The sequence below is a fragment of the Catharus ustulatus genome, chromosome 9 (genome assembly GCF_009819885.2).
Source record: "Catharus ustulatus isolate bCatUst1 chromosome 9, bCatUst1.pri.v2, whole genome shotgun sequence".
In the NCBI taxonomy this organism is placed as follows: domain Eukaryota; kingdom Metazoa; phylum Chordata; class Aves; order Passeriformes; family Turdidae; genus Catharus; species Catharus ustulatus.
In genome coordinates, this window is record NC_046229.1 from 6,452,000 (window position 1) to 6,471,875 (window position 19,876).

At 41.7% G+C, this 19,876-nt stretch overlaps 2 protein-coding genes across 2 annotated transcripts; one reads left to right on the top strand and one right to left on the bottom strand.

Annotated features, from left to right (window-relative positions):
- Positions 1-122: 122 nt before the first annotated feature.
- PRPF38A (pre-mRNA processing factor 38A) lies at positions 123-3,942 on the bottom strand. Its single transcript, XM_033068146.1, has 10 exons — positions 3,741-3,942; positions 3,509-3,668; positions 2,893-3,014; positions 2,663-2,748; positions 2,404-2,514; positions 1,759-1,871; positions 1,229-1,255; positions 929-1,026; positions 538-586; positions 123-451 (listed from the first exon to the last, which is right to left on the bottom strand). The coding sequence occupies exons 1-10, from the start codon at positions 3,868-3,870 to the stop codon at positions 409-411; spliced, it is 939 nt and encodes a 312-aa protein (XP_032924037.1). The 5' UTR covers positions 3,871-3,942; the 3' UTR covers positions 123-408.
- A 107-nt stretch (positions 3,943-4,049) lies between these two features.
- Positions 4,050-19,809, top strand: ORC1 (origin recognition complex subunit 1). The gene is made up of 17 exons (XM_033067708.1): positions 4,050-4,113; positions 5,218-5,322; positions 5,732-5,859; positions 6,908-7,077; positions 7,260-7,641; positions 8,251-8,548; positions 9,874-9,963; positions 10,328-10,517; positions 11,058-11,164; positions 11,856-11,957; positions 12,463-12,634; positions 14,833-14,940; positions 15,679-15,828; positions 17,013-17,132; positions 18,600-18,766; positions 18,996-19,083; positions 19,615-19,809. Exons 2-17 carry the CDS (start codon positions 5,234-5,236, stop codon positions 19,807-19,809), a joined length of 2,556 nt encoding a protein of 851 aa, XP_032923599.1. The 5' UTR covers positions 4,050-4,113; positions 5,218-5,233.
- The last annotated feature ends 67 nt before the right edge of the window (positions 19,810-19,876 follow it).

The window sequence follows — 19,876 nt, forward strand, 5'->3', positions numbered from 1 at the left end:
CTTCCTTTGGCACCTGACTGCAGGGACAGTTTGACAAAACAATGCCCTGATTTGAGAAGGAAGCCAGCTTCAACCAGGGGATATCTCAACAAAATATTATGAAGGAAACAGCCAGAAGCCTCTAAAGACAAATCTTCCTTTTTTTATTGCTCCTCATTAAGTTTTTACAGGCTTCAAGAGAAACAATTAAAAAACAACCTTCAAATTCTATGACAAGGATGAATAACTAACTACATAAAAAGTATCCTTAGCTTACCTTTAATAAAAAAATCCAAGACAACAAAATGAGAAAGATGGAAGAAAGGGACTGCTAAAGCAGCCAGTACAGAGCCAGCTGTCCTGTAGATCAAATAGGACAGCATGAGACTGCAGTTCAAGGCCCTTGAATGGTGGGCTGGGTTTTGTTTGTTATTCATTCCCTCGCCGACTCTTTTTGTGACTTTTCTTAGATCTGAAACAGAAAAACCAAAAAAACCAATACTGTAAAACCTATCTTTAATTCCCAAACTGCACTTAAGAAATAGGCTAAGCCTTTACCTTTCAGGTGATTTGGAATGACTTCTGTGTCTGTGACTACGATGATGCCCTGTGAGATAAAATGGCAATTAATTATTTCCATTGCCACTGGAATTCTTCACTGTTTTGCTAATGCCATCTGCTTCTAGTGACCAAGTGTGCTACATACTGCCAGAACAACCCTAGCTTTAACCACTCAAATTAACCTCCTGGCAAGTATCTGAAAACTTACTCAAGACAATTCTGCAGCAATTAAAGGAGTTCCCCAGCTCTGCTTTCATGCAAGCAGCAGTTTTATCAGCTGGATTTAACACCTGTGCTATCATCTCAATATGGTGACACAGATTTTTCTTGCAGTGGATGTGCTACTGATAAAGACTTGCCAGAGTTACTCTGGAGGTGGCAGAAATACCTGGAGATTTAGATCTTGATCTGTGGCGTCTCTCCCGGGATCTGCTCCGGTGCCGTCTCGGGCTTTTGCTGCGATGCCGCTCCCGGCGCGGTGATGGGCTGAGGGAAAGGCAGCTTGTAAGAGAGCTGTACTACAAATGCACACTGCTCAGCTTAAATAACAGAATTAAAGAGTACTTGTAAGAGAGCTGTACTACAAATGCACACTGCTCAGTTTAAATAACAGAATTAAAGAGTACTTGTAAGAGAGCTCTACTACAAATGCACACTGCTCAGTTTAAATAACAGAATTAAAGAGTACCTTCTTCTCTTTGGAGAGCGACTGCGCCTGCAAATGGGGGAGAAAAGCAAAAAATCACTAAAAATCATTAGAACAGCTGTTTCATTTCCCACATCCTTCAGCAACACCACCAGGGCTTTTACTTCCTATTACTGTTTTTGTCCTGCTACACATGGACCTGCTTAGGACTGGACCATGCAGTGACCAAGAGTTTAATGATGACTTTTTTCTGGTTCAGTATCAGTAAGAGTAATCAATAGGATTTTCTCTGCAGCCTCTGGCTTACATGAAAACAAAGCACTTAGTTCTCCTTAACATCTTCATTGTATTGTCAAATTCAGCTAAAATTGGCCAACAAGTTCAAGAGTTAAGAGAATGACTGGAGAAACAGGCAGAGGGTTGACTGTGGCTGTGCACTGCAACTCCTCACTTCAGGAAGTGCTAAAGGAACTAGATGTGGGAGGTTGTGGCTGAACTGCCACCTTCACTGCTGTGCTCCAGCCATCTCAGCACAACAGGTAAAAACACTGGTCAAGGAAGAGTCACCTCACCTCCGTGGGGACCTGCTGCGGCTGCGCCGGTACCGCACCACCGGAGACCGGCGGGGCTTGTCCAGGTCCCTGTAGCCCCTTCTGCGGTGGTCAGGAGATGGGATCCGCTCCAGCTGTAGACCAGTGAGAGGAGGATCTGTAAGTCTTGTTTCAGCAAGGTTTGATGCTATCACTAAAAATTCCCGAACAATGAATATAAACTGCGAAAGTCAGGCAGCCAAGCTTTCCCATCCACAAGTATTTCTTATTCAGGAGTGAGGGGTGCTGCCCAAAACTGCCAGCTGGAAATTCTAACAGACACTTCTCATAGTGCTGGTTCTAAGGAAGAACAGCAGTGACTGTACCATCCTGATGGTCACAGGATGCTCCATCATCACCTTTAGTTCTCTCCATCAGATATGCATGTAAATCAATTGATCTAAATAAGCTTAACACAGAACAGATACAGGTTTGTGGAATTCGAGAGACAGGAAGACATGGACATCTGAGAGTTGCTTCAGGGTCCAAGTCCTCACAAGCTGCTTATATGAAAATACATTATGAAGGGAGGTAAGAGTTGTCAGCAGCCTCCTGGTGCCTCCCCTCAAATGAAGTGTCTTAAAGGGGTTCAGCTTCAACTATTCCTTTCCAAAACAGCTCACCAACCTTTTCATCTTCTTCTTCCTCCTCCTCACTAGATTCTACATCATCCATGTCTTCTTCCAGAGCACTAACACGAGGCTCAAGTTGCTCAGCTTCTTCCAGGACATACCGTTTCTAGGAGAAATTGCAACTTTATTCCACATAACCCAAGTAAGAACAAACACCTAAGGAGGCAACCATAGCTTACACAACAAGCCAGCAGCCAGTCCAGCTACTGAACTGGATGCAGTTAGGAATTCCATAACCATCTACATTTCCCAACCTGCAGTCGAGGCAGGATGATGTCACAAACACGTTCCTCATGGAGTAGCTCATCAATAAATTCATCCACGTGCATCAGCTCAAATTCTGGGGGTGAAAAACAGCATTCAAAAGACAAAATTAACACTAGAGACTAAAGTAAAGATGAAACACTTCAGACAACTTATGCCACAACAGGTTATGCCACAATTTTTAAGATTTATATTGCTAAACAGACATAAGAATGTTTACCCCCATTTCTGTTCTGACTTTTAATTTTTCTATAGTCGTTGTACAGCGGTTCCAAGTACTTGTAGCAGTCGATGGCAGTGCCTGTCAGTCTCATGTACAGTGCTCCAAGCATTCGGACATACCTGGAAAGGAAAAAAAGAAACCTTTCCATGGATCTCAGCTTCCTGCACACAGAGCAGTTTGGATAAAAAAAGACCTTTTCCCTACAAGTTTCGGAAGAAAATCAGTACACTGGCAGAATACAAAACCATTTAGATTTGCTCCATCACTTCCTTGATACTATCAAAACATTAACATACATAATGTCTGTATGAGGGCATTAACACTGACAAAGCTGGAAAAAATACTGAAGAAAAAGTAGATTAACATGCAGCCCATTCCAATACTTCAGGCAGAGGTTTATTATAACAAAGGTTTATTGCCACAAAGAAGAGCCCTTCCAACAAGGCAGGTGACAAGGAGAGCTGTCTTGAAAGCAAGAAGAAAAGCTTGAGCAAGCAAATTTATCAGGGCGCACTGAGAGCTAAACCCTGAACCCTGAGGTTTCCCTGGCTGTTTTGGGCACTTTCCCTCGGTACAACAACTTCAACAAGGCAAAAATGACACTATAACTTACTTGAAGTCTTCGTTCTTTATGAACTCCACGATGATGTCCTTCTCGGGCTGGATCTGCAGCATCTTCAGCGTCAGGCACAAGAAGGGCGTGGGTTTAATGTTCCCTCCATAGACTCCCCCCACGTACTTCAGCTCCATGGCCTTGTCCACCACCAGCTCGGCTGCGAGAGGGACGGGACAGCGTCAGCGCGGGCTCCCCCCGGCCCGGCCCGCCCGGCCTGCCCCCGCCATACCCGTGAGGCCGAAACATTCCTCCTTCCAGTACTTGGACTCGTAGATGCGCGTGCGGATGATCTTCTCCACCAGGTACTGCGGGTTGGTGCCGTGGATGCTGTGCGCGTCCTTCACCGTGCGGTTGGCCATGGCGGCGGCCGTACAGCCCCGAGCTCAGCCCCCCAGCCCCGCTCCCCTGAGGGCCGCGCCGCTCCCGCTTCCCCTTCCCCTTCCCCTTCCGCCTCCGGGGCGGAGCCGCCGCCGCCTCCTCCGCGCCCGCCCGGAACGAACATGGCGGGGCCGCGCTCCGCCCGCCCCGTGCGCGCGCGCGCCGGGGGCGGGGCTCCGCTCGCGCTTTGGCGCGAAGTTCTATCGCGGCGCTGAGGGGACACGGTGAGCTGGGGCCGTGAGGGGACACAGGGGACACGGTGCGCTGGGACAGAGCGGGTACTCTCCCTCTCTAGAGATATCCCGGAACACGATCCTGTGCAGCGTCCTCCGGGACGGGGAGCGGGGAGGTGGGAGCGGATAGAGCGCTGGGGTGTGTTCCAGGCTCCCCGGCTCTGTGAGGAAATAGGGCCGGCTCGGGGCTGTGTGAGGGCATCGGGCCGGCTCGGGGTTGTGTGAGGGCATCGGGCCGGTTCGGGGTTGTGTGAGGGCTCTGTGGGGTCGGTGGCTCTGTGGGATCAGTGGCTCTGTGGCTCTGTGGGATCAGTGGCTCTGTGGGATCAGCGGCTCTGTGGGATCGGTGGCTCTATGGGATCTGTGGCTCTGTGGGATCTGTGGGATCTGTGGCTCTGTGGGATCAGCGGCTCTGTGGGGTCGGTGGCTCTGTGGGATCAGTGGCTCTATGGGATCTGTGGCTCTGTGGGATCAGCGGCTCTATGGGATCTGTGGCTCTGTGGGATCAGCGGCTCTGTGGGATCAGCGGCTCTGTGGGATCAGCGGCTCTGCGGTGCTGCCGGAGCCCCTCGCTGTCCCTCCCCGTGTCCCTCCCCGCCTCCCGGCCCCTCAGCCGCCATGTGCCAGCCGGGCTGGGCCGGTGATCGGCACTGCGGGCTGTGCGTGGCTTTCCCTCGACTTTCTAGACAAAAATTCTTGCTTAGGAAAAAGAAAAAAAAATTAAAAAAAAAAAAAAAAGAATTAAAACCCATAACGAAACCGTAAGAATTGAGCGAAAGTGAAACGTGGGTGACGGTCTCGGGCAGCTGCAGCGAGGTTCGGTGTCCCCGGGGCGGGCAGCCGGCCCCGCCATGGCGGTGAGGGCCGGGGAGCCGCGGGGAATGGAAAAGGAATTGAGGAACAAGTTACTCCTAAATATCTTCCCTTTCTCCTCATTCCTCAGGAGAGGTGTGTGGGGGGTTTGGGGAAGGTGACTTCGAGATCTCTGTTAACCACCGTTCTTCCGCCGGAAGAATTGATAGCAGTTCTTTGTATCTTCCCATCTTAACTTTTGTTGGTTTTAAGTAATAATCTAAAAGTGTTTGTTTGTTTTAGCTTTTCCTTGGGAATCATGAACACCCGGCAGCAAAGTAAACTTATCTACTCCTGGTATGGAAAACCCGTGGGTTCAGACAGAAAGCTGAGAACTTCCCAGTACAAGTAAATAACGTTTATTTCTGTTTTGCTAAGGGAAACGCAATGGATGTTTCTTTACCTTTCTGACATTGTTTAGTTTAATGTGGCAGTCAGTGGCAATACGAGTAAGGTTTTGAGTATTTTTTGTAGCGACACTGTAACATATACATGTAGTATATGTAACAAAAGCATTGTCACTAAACTCTTGAATTATAAACTGTATCCTGTATAAGCAAAAACTTTTAACCAAATCTGTGAATAGTTTTTAACTAATTGAACTACATATGAAACCTTCTAATCAGGGAACTAAGTTGTCAGTATTGCAAGAAGGGGCAAAACTAACTGTAAAGTTGACAGGATATCGTGCCTAATGATAGGTGGATTATAAAGAATATGAAATTGTCTTAATCTTTTTATGTCTGTTACTTTCTAGGGGGATCCTTATTAAATCAGAAAACAGCAAAACAGAAACCTGTATACAGCTTGGTGACTTTATTTTAGTAGAAGGAGCGAATGCAGATCAGCCTTATGTGGCACAGCTCAAGGATTTATATGAAGATGGTAAGAGAACTAAAAACTGACATTCTGTGTAAGAAAATTTAAAATGTTTTAAAGTTACCTTTTTCATGGGGGTGTAGTTAGCATTAACACTATGTCACTGGCCTAATTTATTAAGAAAATCAGGGTTTGGTAATCATTGCATCTGTATTCACATGCTCCTCCAAATATTTGGGGCTGATGGCTAATTTCAGCTAAATATGATACATAAATGGAAATTTAAGCACACTGCAATTTAAGCACTAATTTTTTACAGTGTTTTTATGTAGCTGTCTGATTTAAAAGGAGTGGTCCTTGAGGAAGACAATGGGAGCTCATGCTTTATTTAGAAATTGGAGAATGCAATCTAACCAGAGATAGATAGATACGAAAAGATAAATCATGAGAGGTGGATGATACAAAAATTGTCTGAGTCTGAATTGGGAACTGCTCCTTGACTATATCTGATTACTTTGAGCAGCTTTTTTTGTGCGATGATAATAATAATACTTTAAGGGTTTTTAATATTCTTTACCTTTTTAAAAACATAAATACATGTAATTCTATCTTATTTATTTACTAATGCACTTGTTTTTATAGCACTACTGAATATTCGTTTCATGCTGGAATTAAACTTCCTTAAAAATGAGATATTTTATAAACAATATTCCCTGGTTTGTCAGCCAGTGAAAAAAGTGCTTCTGGGTTTTCAAAGTACAATGGCACTACAAATAACGTCCTGAAATTTCTCAGTTCTCTTTCTATGTCACTGCTTTCAGTTAGGAGGGTTTGAGGAGATCACATCTATGCAAATAATGAACCTCTTTGTTTGTGATAGATAAACTGGTGATCTGGAGCTGGTCTCCAGGTATTTTTGTGATTGAGACCCTGTGCATGTGTTAGCCCTTAAAATATTCAACTCAAACATTCAAATTGATCTTAGAAAATGGGATTTACCAGTCTCTTACTAGATGCTTTCTCACCTGTGTTGAGGGAGGATTTCAGCTGAAGTCTGGCACTGTTTGTGCACAGTATAATTCTGCTGTTCCCTGACTTCCTCTCCTTGTTGCAGGTGCTCAGCACAAGCGTGCAGTTGTGCAGTGGTTCTGTCGTTTGGGGGAGATACCTCAGAACAAACGGAAGCTGCTTAAAAGAGAGATTTCTGCCCAGGAGGTGTTTTTTGATCAAGTTCTTGGCTATGACACCGATATAGCTGCAGAGACCATTATTAAAAGCATCATGGTATGTACTGCAACTCTTCTACGCAAGGAGGGAAGAAAGAAACAGCAACAACCCTTAGTGTAAATTAGAAACTAAGGATTGCATGAGCTGCAGTAATAAGATCTTTGAATAGAAGATCGCTGAATTCTAAATTAACAGTAAATGTTAATGTATGTGTGTTTTGATATTTCCTGTTTTTGCAGGTATTACCACTACATCTGGGTGAGGAGCTGCCTATTATTACATTAAACAAGGAACAAACTTTCTATGTCAAACAGTCTTGGGATGGGAAGTGCTTTAAGGTTTTGTCCCCGGACACATTCTCTAAGCTGAAAGAAGCTAACAAGGCAAGAGGTGTCATCACAAACTCTTCAAAAGAGTTTATTCCTTCAGACATCCTTACACCTGTGAAAAGAGAGACTGAGAGTGTTGTTCAGAGTGCCACAAAAACAAAAAAGATCAATATGGAAATAGAATCCAAACATTCTTCTTCCAAGTCCTCCCTTGCTAAGGAGAGGCATTCTCAAAGGGTGGCTAATAATGACATCAAAACCCCAACAGCAAGGAAGAAGCTGGAGTTAAACAGTATGTATATGGCAATATTCTGTTCATTCAGTAATTCTGTATGTGTTCTGTGCTTCTCCCTTTTGGCTAGTTCAAACTGTTAACATTCAATGTCAATGTTTTTAGCTACCTTGTTCAGGCTTTGGCATCAGCCCAAACCTTGTAGGCACATCACTTGTTTGTCTTGTCTGTTGTCTCCAGCACTGTACTGCATATATCCAACTGCTGCTGCAAATGGTTTATTTGTATCTGATAAATAGAAATGAAAGTGCTTGTTGACTGAAATCAGCCTCGCTTGACCTCAGAATGTCCCACTTTCTTTAATCTTCTGACTAATTGTGTACTAAAATGTTTACATTTGGCTGGTTGAATAAGTACATTTGATCCTCTGTAACATGCAGTATTTTCAACATGGAACTGAAGTTGTAAGTGGTGGAGGTGGGTTAGAAAACTGAAAAAATCTGTTTGTCTTCCTTCTGTTTAGTAATTTTTCAGAGGAAGTGCCTTCTAGCAATCCAGTTCCTAGAGTGAAATGTCCATCTGCTTTCAAGATATACCATGTCTTCTGAAAGTGAACCAAACCAACCATATTGAAATCTGACAAAAGTTCATTTTGCTTTTCATTTCTAGGTCCCACAAGGTCCAAAGGCAGGCTGCTGGGATGTGAAGTTCTGGGTCTGTTGGATGATGACTATGATCACATAGCACCATTAAAGCCATCAGCCACTAAAAGAAAAGTGAAATTCACAAGTGACATTTTAGGCTCACCACCAAAGATCTCCTGCAGCAATGATAAGTCCAAGTCAACATCTGAGAGAGCAGAGCACTGTCAGAGGTTCAGTGACACTATACAATTGTCCCCCTACACTAAGGTCAAGGATTTCAGTGATAAAGACAAGAATCTTCATGAGAAAGATGACATTCCATCGTAAGTGACAGCATTTTTGTCATTATTTTTGTATGGGATTTCTATTTGTTTGAAGCCCTCTTAAAACACATTCATGGAAGACTTCTGGAGAGAAAAGTAGGTGAAGTTTCTGCATGTGCCATGTTTTGCCTGTTGAGAGAAGGAGAGGAGGGGGAGAGCCTCAGCAGTGATGAGTGCACTGCAATGAAACTTTAGAAAATATTACTGGAAGGTGAATGAATGATCAGGGAGATCCAAAGAGGACTTGACTTTTCAGACAAAAAAGCAGTTCATCGCTCCAAGAACAGAAGTGGGAATGGGAGGATGACATGAGAGAAAACTAAAGTATTGATCATTGTGCTCATGATGATTGTACCCATCAACATGGATCAAAATAGTTTCCCTGCACTCCTTTGTCAAGGCTCAGATGTGCCCAGCTTGTGGCAAGTGTTGAGGGATGCTGGGCTGTAAAACGGCCTCAGAAGAGTCTTCATGAGAATTGTATGCATACTTCCATGCTAATTTTTATGTAGGAAAGAAATCAAAGCCCAAAAAGCACAGCTATTCAAGTATATCTTCACATAGTCTTTAAAAATGGCATAAACTGGGTGAGGAGAAGAATGGAACAGATTTTCTTGTGCAAAATGTTGCAGGAAGCCAGAAAGCAGACCTTTTCCTCCTTTCCAAGAGTAAATATTTGAATGCAACAACAGAATTTCTTCCCCTTTTTTGTCACTAATTATATATAGCATGAAAATGTTTACCTTTCATTGATAAAGTAATGGCATTTCAGTAGTATTTATAGATCTAAAAAAACTTTTTAAGAACTGTCAACAAATAATAAAAGTGTCTGTAATTAATCTCATTTCATACTTAGAACCAGTACTGAAATGTTTCAGTGGCAGGGATGAAAAAGCACTCAGGAAGACAACCAAGGAATATCACACAGAGACAAATACATTCCAAAGGGCAAATAAAGGAAATGCCTAGAGAAAATAATTTTTTTCTTATATTTCTCTTATGAAAAAAAATAGGAAAAAACCCTGTACCTCTCAATAAAATAAAACCACAGCTGTTCTGAGCCTCTCTCCCTTCAGTTTGGCAGTGCAAAATGCGGCAAATATTTTGTTTTCCTTGGCAAATGTGTATTGAAGACATTGTGCAAGAGGGGGGAAATTGTGCTGCCAGCATCCATGCTATAGCCCATCTGTAAATAACAAATAAGAATTCATGCTGGATGGACAGTGGTAACAATTGAGCCTGAAGTTTGAAAGGCATTCTCTGTGTCCTTACAAGTGTGATGCAAAGAGAGGGAATACAACCAGCTTTGTTTTCTTTCTTTCCAGTTTAGGTGGATATCAGAGCCCTGTGCTGACCCCTCGTTCTCGCAGAACATGTGTACAGAAAACAAGTGCTCTCATTGCAGAGCAGATCAGGTAAACCCTGCTGCCATGATCTCCTGTTCTGATTGCTGTTGACAGCTGGAAACCATGAGAGCTTGAAGCCTTGAGAGCTTGTCTGGCTTAATACTGAAATTCTAGAAACACAGCTTAATTGCAACTTGAGTAAAACTGATTTATGTTCAGAAACATAAAGCTGTCTCATGATGTTCTTCAGAAAACTGACTTTCTTTAAACCAGTCTGTTAAAAAGCCATGAAAAATTAGCAGCAGAAGTGGAAAATATTTTTGCTTGCTGATTACAAGAACTCCAGAAAAAGCTGGAAGTGTACAAATGTCGCTCTGTGATGTGTGGACTTGTATTTTTTTTTTTAAACTCAAGTAATTTCTGGTTCTCATAGCATGTTGGACCAGGAAGATCATCTGTCTGGCTCTGACAGTTCCTACTCTTCAAGTAGTGAGGAAGAGGAGGATGATGATGATGTGCCCTGTACACCAGAAAAGAAAACTAAATCCAGCAGAATATTCAGCACCCCAAAATCTTCAAGGAAGTCAGCAGTTCACACTCCTGCAAAGACTCCGAGGAAAACTGTAAGGTTCCATATTAAAAAGCTACTTTTATTATTTCTGAGCCAGTTATTTAAATGCTTGATGCTTATGTACCAGAGTTAAGTATCTGAACCCCTTAGCTTTTAAAGAAGCATTATCTGGATTAATTTAATCTTTGATATGAGTAGGTTATGCCAATATATAAATCATTTGCGTGTTGTGAATATTGTGACAATATTGATCAGAAAACTGTAGCCTGAAAAAGGAAATTACTGGCTTGGATGCTGTTTCTTCAGAACTAGATCATTCTGTTATGCAGCACTTCAGAAAAGGAATAACAACTCAGAAATTCTTCTGACAGTTAAAAGGTGTCATTGTCACCACCCCCTTTCCAGTTCCCTTTTCCTCTTAGGAACAAAACACCATAAGGCTTGTTTGGTAATTCCCTGTGTAAATACTGGTTCTCAGTTCATCCTGTACTCTGGCATAAGTAGTGTTTGGGAAACTCATATCCATGATTTGTTCCCAACAGAAACTGCTGTTTGTAGAAAGTCTGTTTGAGGTTGTAATTTCTCTTTGCAGCCTTTAAAAGGAACACCCAGAACACCCCGGAATGCAACTCCAGAAATTCCCAGGCGCATCCAGGCAGCCCAGGAACCAGCCAGTGTGCTGGAAGAGGCCAGATTAAGGTAACCTGTGCTCAGGAAAATCAGTAGACTGTGCTGAAAGGGGGAATGTCATCTTTACCATTTGGAATAAAATAGGTAAAAAGGCATGGTGTTCTGATCCAGGAAGAGTATTTAATAAGTTACAGTACAATACTAGATTTACAAATAATGGTAGTATTTACAAATACTACTTTTGCCATTTCAAATTATTTTAACCAGTCCATGCTAAGTTCTTCAGAATTAGATATCTTTATTCTGTGCAACATTAGAAAAATAAAGATCCTCTCTGATTAGCTTTAGATTGTAAAGGTACAATATTTGTCTCTTCTTGGTGTGTGAAAAGTCTTCACAAGTATCACTGGATCTCCACAGTGGGAAAAAAAAGGCATTTAGGACTGACTGTCTTTCACACTGGGTTTTAGTTCTGTTTCCTATAAGCAGTCTCTGTTTTATCCTACCTCTGCACTGACTTATAAATAGTTTGTGAGTTACAACAGATAGATCTTTATTGCTGCATAAATTAAGAGCACATAGAGAGAGACTAGGCTGTTTCTTTTGGCATACTTGACATTGATGCTTGGACTTAAAAGTATGTAAGAGAGATTAGGAAAACACACGGGAGGAAGGTGAGCATCTGCCTGTTTGTTTGCATCAGTTCTTTAGAGAGAGCAGCAATTTTAATTTTCTTTTCCTTTTCTTTTTTAATTCAAAGGCTGCATGTTTCTGCTGTCCCAGAATCTCTGCCTTGTCGTGAGGAAGAATTCCAGGATATCTATAACTTTGTGGAAAGCAAACTTATTGATGGTACAGGAGGGTGAGTTTGGCAAGACTGTGACCAAGATCACATCTGCTTACTGCATAACAGCAGTCAGATGATATATTTTTATTTTAAATTTATACTTTATTACTTATATTTAAAAAGTTATCGTCATTTAAAGTTCCTCACTCAATTTTTCTGGTATTTTTCTTCCCTAAGTGGTGCTGTGTGTAGAAATAATGTGGGCTTCTTTATTCTCCACATTCAAATTAAAGACCAAATTCTAACTGGTCAGTTTTAGAAGTCTGAAAAACTTTATTTTTTTATTGAAAGGTAAATTACATGTATTAAATCTTTTAGATTGTTAATTGCTTCAGTAATAAAAATCCTCATGATCCTCCAAGGCATTGTGTCCCAGCTTGCAAATAAAGTAAGATGTAGGGAGTTGCCTGAAGTGTCAGAGGAATATTCAGGACTGGTGTCAGAGGTCAGGAATTCCAACTCAATCCCAGGAGTGTTACCATTTTGCTCAGGCTGCTGAAGAGGTGTTTTCCTTTTGTAGGTGCATGTACATTTCTGGAGTGCCTGGAACAGGTAAAACTGCAACTGTTCATGAAGTCATTCGGTGTCTTCAGCAAGCTGCAGAAAATGATGAACTGCCACCATTCCAGTTTTTGGAGATCAATGGCATGAAGCTGACAGACCCTCACCAAGCCTATGTGCAGATATTAGAGGTAAGTAAAATGTTTTCAGTGGCTCCTGGGTTTGAAAGAAGAGATCTTACACTTCACCATCAGATCCTTGATATGTGACAGTGTTAAGGCACTTATTAGTGCTTCCCAGTTCCTCCCAGGGACTGTGTGCCTTTATCTTAGAGCAGGTTAGAAAATAATTAACTTACGGCCTTAATCAACTTCTTGGACTGTTTTGCTTTCTGCTGCATAAGGGTAGTGGCTGAGAAATAGCATGGTTTATTGCATCTACTCATCTAAAAGATATCTAAACCAGCATTTTATATTCTCCTGTGGTGTAACTTTTTCTGCACATCTGCTTAAACTGTTAAGGTGGCAACTCTAAAAGTCAGTGTAGCAGAAGAATAATTACTGAGGGGGTCTTAATGGTTAATTGGTCAGTCATAATAGTAATTCAGCTAAAGAGGGACCATCTCTGTCAACAAAAGTCTATTTCTGATATCCATGAAAAACCAGCCTGCAGTATCCATCTGGGACTACTGACTGTGCTTGTGTTGTATGGGTGGGAATTAATCTTCTGAGGACTGGATTAAGATCACCCAGTAGGCATTAGACAGTAACTGCTCAAAAGCTTTCTCAGTCTAGGCTAACTTTAAACCAGTGACCTGGAAATTAAATGGTTTCCTGAAGCATCTGTTCCATTTTTATATAAACTTCTGCTCCATTTATTTACGTTTGACATCATCTTTCTGAGCAGGGAGTGGCATACATTAGTGTTCTAGTGTCCCTGTCCTCATAGTTGGGAGTTAAATTTGCATATTTGCATCCTTTCCTCAAACCAGCTTAGACAGAGTCTTGCTGAGGGATTTGCTGAGGCCAGGCCACTGTGTTTCTTTAGCATAGTGAGAGGCTTCCTGACAATTACCTTGTTTCATGGTAGTGTGAATGCATTTTAACATCCTTTGTTCCTATCCCATTCAGCATAAAATCTAAAAATTAATAAAGAATAGGCCTTTGGAAGTACAATCTGTTGCCCCCCACTGCTCCTAAACTCTGAGGTAACCCAGTGAAACGTCCTTTAGGGGAGTACAAAGTCACATGAACCACGTACTGCTCAAATTCCTTCTGCCTCAGCTACTGCCAAAGAACCCTAACTAAGAGCTGGGCTGCTGCTGCTCTCCTGATTGCTGCAGGTCGAGATCCACTTTGCTGATGTTTCTTTGCCAGACTGAAGCATTCTGGAGCTTCCCTTCTGCAGTTACCTCACTGCTGTAGCCAAGTTTAGAGCTGGAACAGGGACTGGCAGCCTGGACAGATGAAAGACATGAGGTTAAATATCTGGGTACAGTAAGAGTGCAGTTCCACCACAGCAACTGAACTCCAGGGTATACTGGATACTCAGCTCCAGAGCTGCAGAATCAGGGTTCTCTGGGATTCAACTCTTTCCTGTGACTGCTTTGGATTGTCCTAACTGAACTGGAAACATGAAACAAGTAGAGATGATACATTAACCTTGTGCTCTGACTAGTTTAGTAATTATCAAATCATAGGTTTATAAGAGATTTTAGAAAAGAAATACAGTTTTCAAATGCAGTCTCCATTTGGCTTTATTCCTGGACTTTGCACTATGATGAACAATTGATTCAGCATCTGCAGTGTAATTTTGAAATGTCATGCTTTGATTTCTGGATATCTTTGGACTTGCAAGGGAAGAGATAAGGTACAGTCAGCTCATCTGTTCTGCCACATAGTTGCAAAAAGTATTGCAGGTATTTTTTTAGCCCACAGTTGAATAAATTTAATTACAGATCCTGCTGATGATTCATTAGAATTTTAATAGCAGTCCAAATTACTCAAGTCATGCTATTCTTGTCAGCTGACTTAGGTTTTCAGTAGGTGTGTGCATTCAGAGATACCCTAGAGATATGCTGGGTTTAGAGCCCTCTAGACTGGGTGGGTTCAGGATTTCTTAATGATTCTAAGACAGATTGCAGAGAATTTGTGGGCCTTTCTTTTTAGCTATGCATTGTTTTGTTTCTTTTACCCTTTATGAGCAGTTCTTGGTAGACCAGAGTGTCTTACGTGCTATTTTCTCCTTTCTTTTTTAATCCCCCATGGGAAAAATAATCCAGGTGCTTGGTATTAATTGTTGAGGAAAGACAAAGTTGAATGGAGTCAAACTCTGTATTTCCAGGGGTTTGGTGTAATTAACCTGCAGTATTTGTTCATTCCTTGTGCAGTTCTTAACAGGTCAGAAGGTGACAGCAACCCATGCTGCAGTTCTGCTGGCAAAGCTGTTCAGTACACCTGGACCAAAGAGGAAGACAACAGTGCTGATAGTGGATGAGGTGAGACAAAGAATCCTTTGTTTTCTTTCCTCCAAGGATTGGAAGAAGTGAGTTTTTGGTGGATGGAAGATTGTGCATGCTTTAAGTGTATCACATGTGATGTAACAGGAATAGACTTAGCAGAGAGGAGATGCAAATGGTTTCTCTTACGTATTTAAATTCAGTTTCCTAAAAAGGCTGAGTATCCTGTTGCCATGTTGTTCTCTGCCTTGGATTCCATGCTGGTTTTATGTTTTGTTATTCCAAGACATGGAATAAATTGTCAATTCTAAATACCAGGGGATTCAACTGTATTTTGTCTGGAAGCTGCTGCTTTTCCAGTGGGAAAACTCACAGAAAAATAAGTCACATCCAATTTTGTAAAACCTTGAATGTGCTATCTTCTGTAATAATCAAATGCGCTTTTATTTTTGGTGTAAGCTAATTCAGGTTCTCACTTGGAGGGCCTTTGAATCTTGTTAGATGTAGTATTAGTATCACAGTAGAGTTTTAAAACTCCAGCTGTTAACATTTACTGTTCAAGTATCCAGTAGAAATGTGCTTTTCCAAAAGAGATGAGAGCCCTAATTCAGCAAATGCAGTCCTATTAGTAGATGGATAAAGGAAAGGCAACAAAGACAGCTTGTTCAAAATCACCTGAGAAATCTTCTGTGGCAGAGCTGGTTCTCAGACCCCCACCAGGTATTGCAAATAAGAGGCCATTCTTTGTTCCAGTCTGATTCTTCTCTATCTCTGCAGCTTGACCTGCTGTGGACCCGGAAGCAGAACGTGATGTATAACTTATTTGACTGGCCAACCCAAAAGCACTCCAAGCTGATCATCCTGGCCATTGCCAACACCATGGACCTGCCAGAGAGAATCATGATGAACAGAGTAGCTAGCAGGCTGGTATGTCCTAGCAGTTCTGTTGCTATGCCATAAAAGGAGAACAGATTAAATGCTGGATGCAATCAAAAGCAATCCAGGAGAAAAGTAGGATTGGTTATATCAGAAGCTGAACAATGCTTTTTATAATTCCCTCTCCAGAGGGTTGATAATGAAGACATAAATCTTAGCAAAGTAAGTTCATGAGCCTGTTTGCTAATCATGTATTATGCTGTGTATGTACACTATGTTCTTGTAGGAATGAAATAAGAATATGGATGCCTTTTTAAATATATTAAGATCTGGATAATCAAATGCTGTGCTTCATGGTTAAGCTGCTTACTGTGGAGTTCAGAAGAAATCTCTTCTGGTTTCCCTTCCTCTTTCCCCTTTCATTCCAGGAACCTACTTATTTCTCTGTTTGCCTTTATCAGTTGGTAGATTATATAAAAGTATCCAACAAAGAAAAATCTCCACTTGTTTTGAATATACTTTCCTAGGTCATCTCACCACAGCTCTGAAAAATAATTTGCAGAAACAGTGCTCTGTGCCTCTATCCTTTCATGACTCAAAAACAGCTCCACAGGGTGTGAATTGCTTTCCCCCACCCACTAAACCCACTGCAGATCAGCTGAGTCCATACAGTCAGTCACAAGAGAAGTTTTGCATAAGGAATTCCAAACTCAGGTCTCCTGTAGGATGAAAGGCAGTGCACCATCTGCAATATAGATTGTTCTAATCTGAGGGCAGTTCTTATTAGCCTGAGCCAAAAGAGGGTTTTAATTCTTGGCTGATGGCTAATTTGAAGTCAACACACACATATACAGATTTGCTAAAGGAAACTGGTATTTTTCCACAGCTGCTGCTGTTTATTATATTAAAAAATAAATTGTAGACAGAGGTAATCAAAATATTTTTGTATTGGGGATCTCTAATTTGTTTAAAAGCTTTTTATAAGAGAAATCTGAATTCTGATAGCAGCTTCACTTTCTCCTTGGGCCTTTCAGTGGGGAGATCCAACCAGTGGTCCACAGTCACAGTTTTGTGGATTTGTACATTTGTTTCACAAGCGTGTCACTAGGAGGGAAAGGAAGTGAAAGACTGATTGCTCCTATCAGGAAAAGTAAAAGTAACCACACAGGCCATGCTTGAGCAGTTGAGTCTTCCAGCACCACAAACTCCTGACTGTGTTGTGTCATTTGTTGTAGGGCCTCACCAGAATGTCCTTTCAGCCCTACACCTACAAACAGTTACAGCAAATCGTTTCATCCAGACTGAAGGGTGTGAAGGCATTTGAAGAGGATGCAGTTCAGCTGGTTTCCAGAAAGGTGAGCACAGAGCAGATCAATGTCCTTCATGTTGCACCAGGTGAAAAGTGTGGGGACAGCAGGGAGAGTTTTGTAACAGCTGTCAGACCTGGTTCTGTGCTTGTGTTCTGTATTGGAGACATGTGGGGCACAATTAGATCATACTTTATTCAGGGTATCTTCTCAGAAGACAGTGCTAGAGCAGTGTCCTTGCTTTTTCCACCTACTCTGAGAAGGCAGCAGCATATTCCAGGAGCTGAAGGCATGACAAGAGTCGTGATGATAAGATGTCAACTGTCTCCACTGTTTAGCATAATGTGAGTCACTGGAGAATACTGAAAAAGATAGCATGCCAGTGGCAGTGGAAATAGCCCTCTTAATTTTATTTCTCAAGATGCTTAGTGCCCTGTCATAATAGATAATACCTGTTCTGTTTGCAAGTCTTAATACTCAGTTGTACAAAATGTAAGTAATGCATTGGGGACCAGTAGCTTCTCAAATTGAGATATGTGCACTGCTAATGTGTTATATTAGCAGCTCTATATTAAAGTAATCAATTAAAACTATGTCAAAACATCCTACATCATTGTAGGATTAAAAAAGAATGCTCATAAATATGTCAGAAATAAATACAAGTATGTGTTGTTTTGTGAAGGAACCACTTTTCTGTAAGAGTAATAGTGGTGGTTTTGCAGAGGGAACAATTGCAGTGTTTTCCTAGTATGAGTTTTCTTCAGAAAATACAGAAATATACCTTGCAATTAGATTTTCTACAGGGTTTCTCATCCTTGGCCCCAGCTGGGTTCTAGGGCTTTTGTATATTATCAGTATCTGCTGGGAAAACTAGGCCAGTACTAGTATGTGGTGAATGTTCATAGCTTTATTAAAACTGTAAAGCACAGTTGGAGTTTTAGCAAGTTTTTTTAGTTTCAGAAATTTCAGACATCTGAAAATTTTCAGGCACTTGTAACTGTAAATGGATGTGTAAATCCTGGATATTTCTTTGAGACTGTCTAAAATTATTAGTGTACTCTTAAAATCAGTATTTTAATGAGTATAGAAAAACTGAGTTATTTGGTGTCATAGCCCACTCCCCTTTTTTTTTCCTTTTGCATGAACCTGGATTATGGTAAAGGTCTTCACTGATAATTAAACTGGTATTTCTGAAAGCTTTAGGTCTTGAAGTGAACTACACACCTTTAATTTTTTTTTAACCTCTGACTTCTGTGTTACAAAAAAAAGTTCAGCCTTGAATTTATGATGACCAGATCAGAGTGGGGTGTGGGAGATTGGAGAGTTGCTTCTGTTGGTTTTTGTCAGTAAGCTTTGTTGTTCAGGCTCTGGGATTGTAGCAAGGTAGCAGCTCAGAGACGTGTTGCTTTCCCACTGGGTGCTCAGTGTGTTTGGAGTTTGTTTGTCTGTTGATTCTTGCTAAACTCTTTCCCCAGCTGTCTGGAAAGGTCACAGATGTGTCACGTTCACTTGCAGGTGGCAGCGCTCTCTGGGGATGCCCGGAGGTGCCTGGATATCTGCAGGAGGGCCACGGAGATCTGCGAGTTCTCCGGGCAGAAGAGAACCCCAGAGCTGGTCAGGATGGCCCACGTGACTGAAGCCATAGATGAAATGTTCTCATCACCATATGTCAATGCAATCAGGTAAAAATATTTCCTTTGCTTTTCTGTCTCTTTCACAGCACTAGTTTTTCAAAAACAAAAATTGTGATGCCAGAGTTGCAGGCTGTGATACAATGGCCACTTGTGACATAAACTGCCCATCCTGTGTTTAAATATGTAGCTGCCAAGCAATTTCCCTTCCAGACTTTCTCCTGATGTTTCATAGGTTCTGAACTTCACAAATGGAAGTTTGTTTTGTTTTTTGACTCAGGAATGCTTCGTTGCACGAACAAATCTTCTTGAAAGCGATTTTAGCAGAGTTCCGCAGGGCGGGAGTCGAGGAGGCGACAGTTCAACAGGTATGAGGCTTTTGTGTTACTGACACCAGTGATCTGGGTCACAAGGTGGTTTTATTTTTTGAAACATGAGCATGTTGAAACATCTCATACTTCTACTCTAACATGATTTATAACAGGAAAAAATCAAAGAGAACCTGAAATGATCAGGCAACAGTCCAGGGAGGAAAACTGAAAGTTGATTGCAATTTCTGTGTCACTGTTATTCTTCATAGAGGCAGATATATCACTGGCAGCTTTGGTTTTTTTAGTAGATCCATAAAATACTGGGTGCCAGCAGAGCTGTGAAGACTCTGCAGTAATCATGAGTAGTGTGGAAGCTAAATATTAATATAATTATAAATATTAATATTTGTAGAAAGATGCAATTCTAAACATTTTTATATAAAATTACAGCATCTGAACAGGCTGGAGCTGTTTCATCTCCGCTCCCATGGATGTGGGGGACAGGCAGCTTCTCTCCCTGTCACCTTGGCACATTCAGTTGCATCAGGCAGTAAACATAACCTGTGTGCTTCTTCTCTTTTTCAACAGATCTACCACCACCACGTGGCCTTGAGCAGGATGGAAGGCCTGCAGAGCCCCACTGTGTCAGAAGCCATGGCAATTTGTTCAAGACTTGGTGCCTGCAGGCTCTTGCTGCTGGAGGCCAGCAGTAAATATCTGCACATGAGAGTGCGACTGAACCTCAGCCAGGACGATGTCATGTATGCACTCAGGGAGGAATAAAGCTAAAGAGATTTTATTGCTTTTAGCATGTATAAATATTTTAAATACCATCTATTTTTATTTTTTT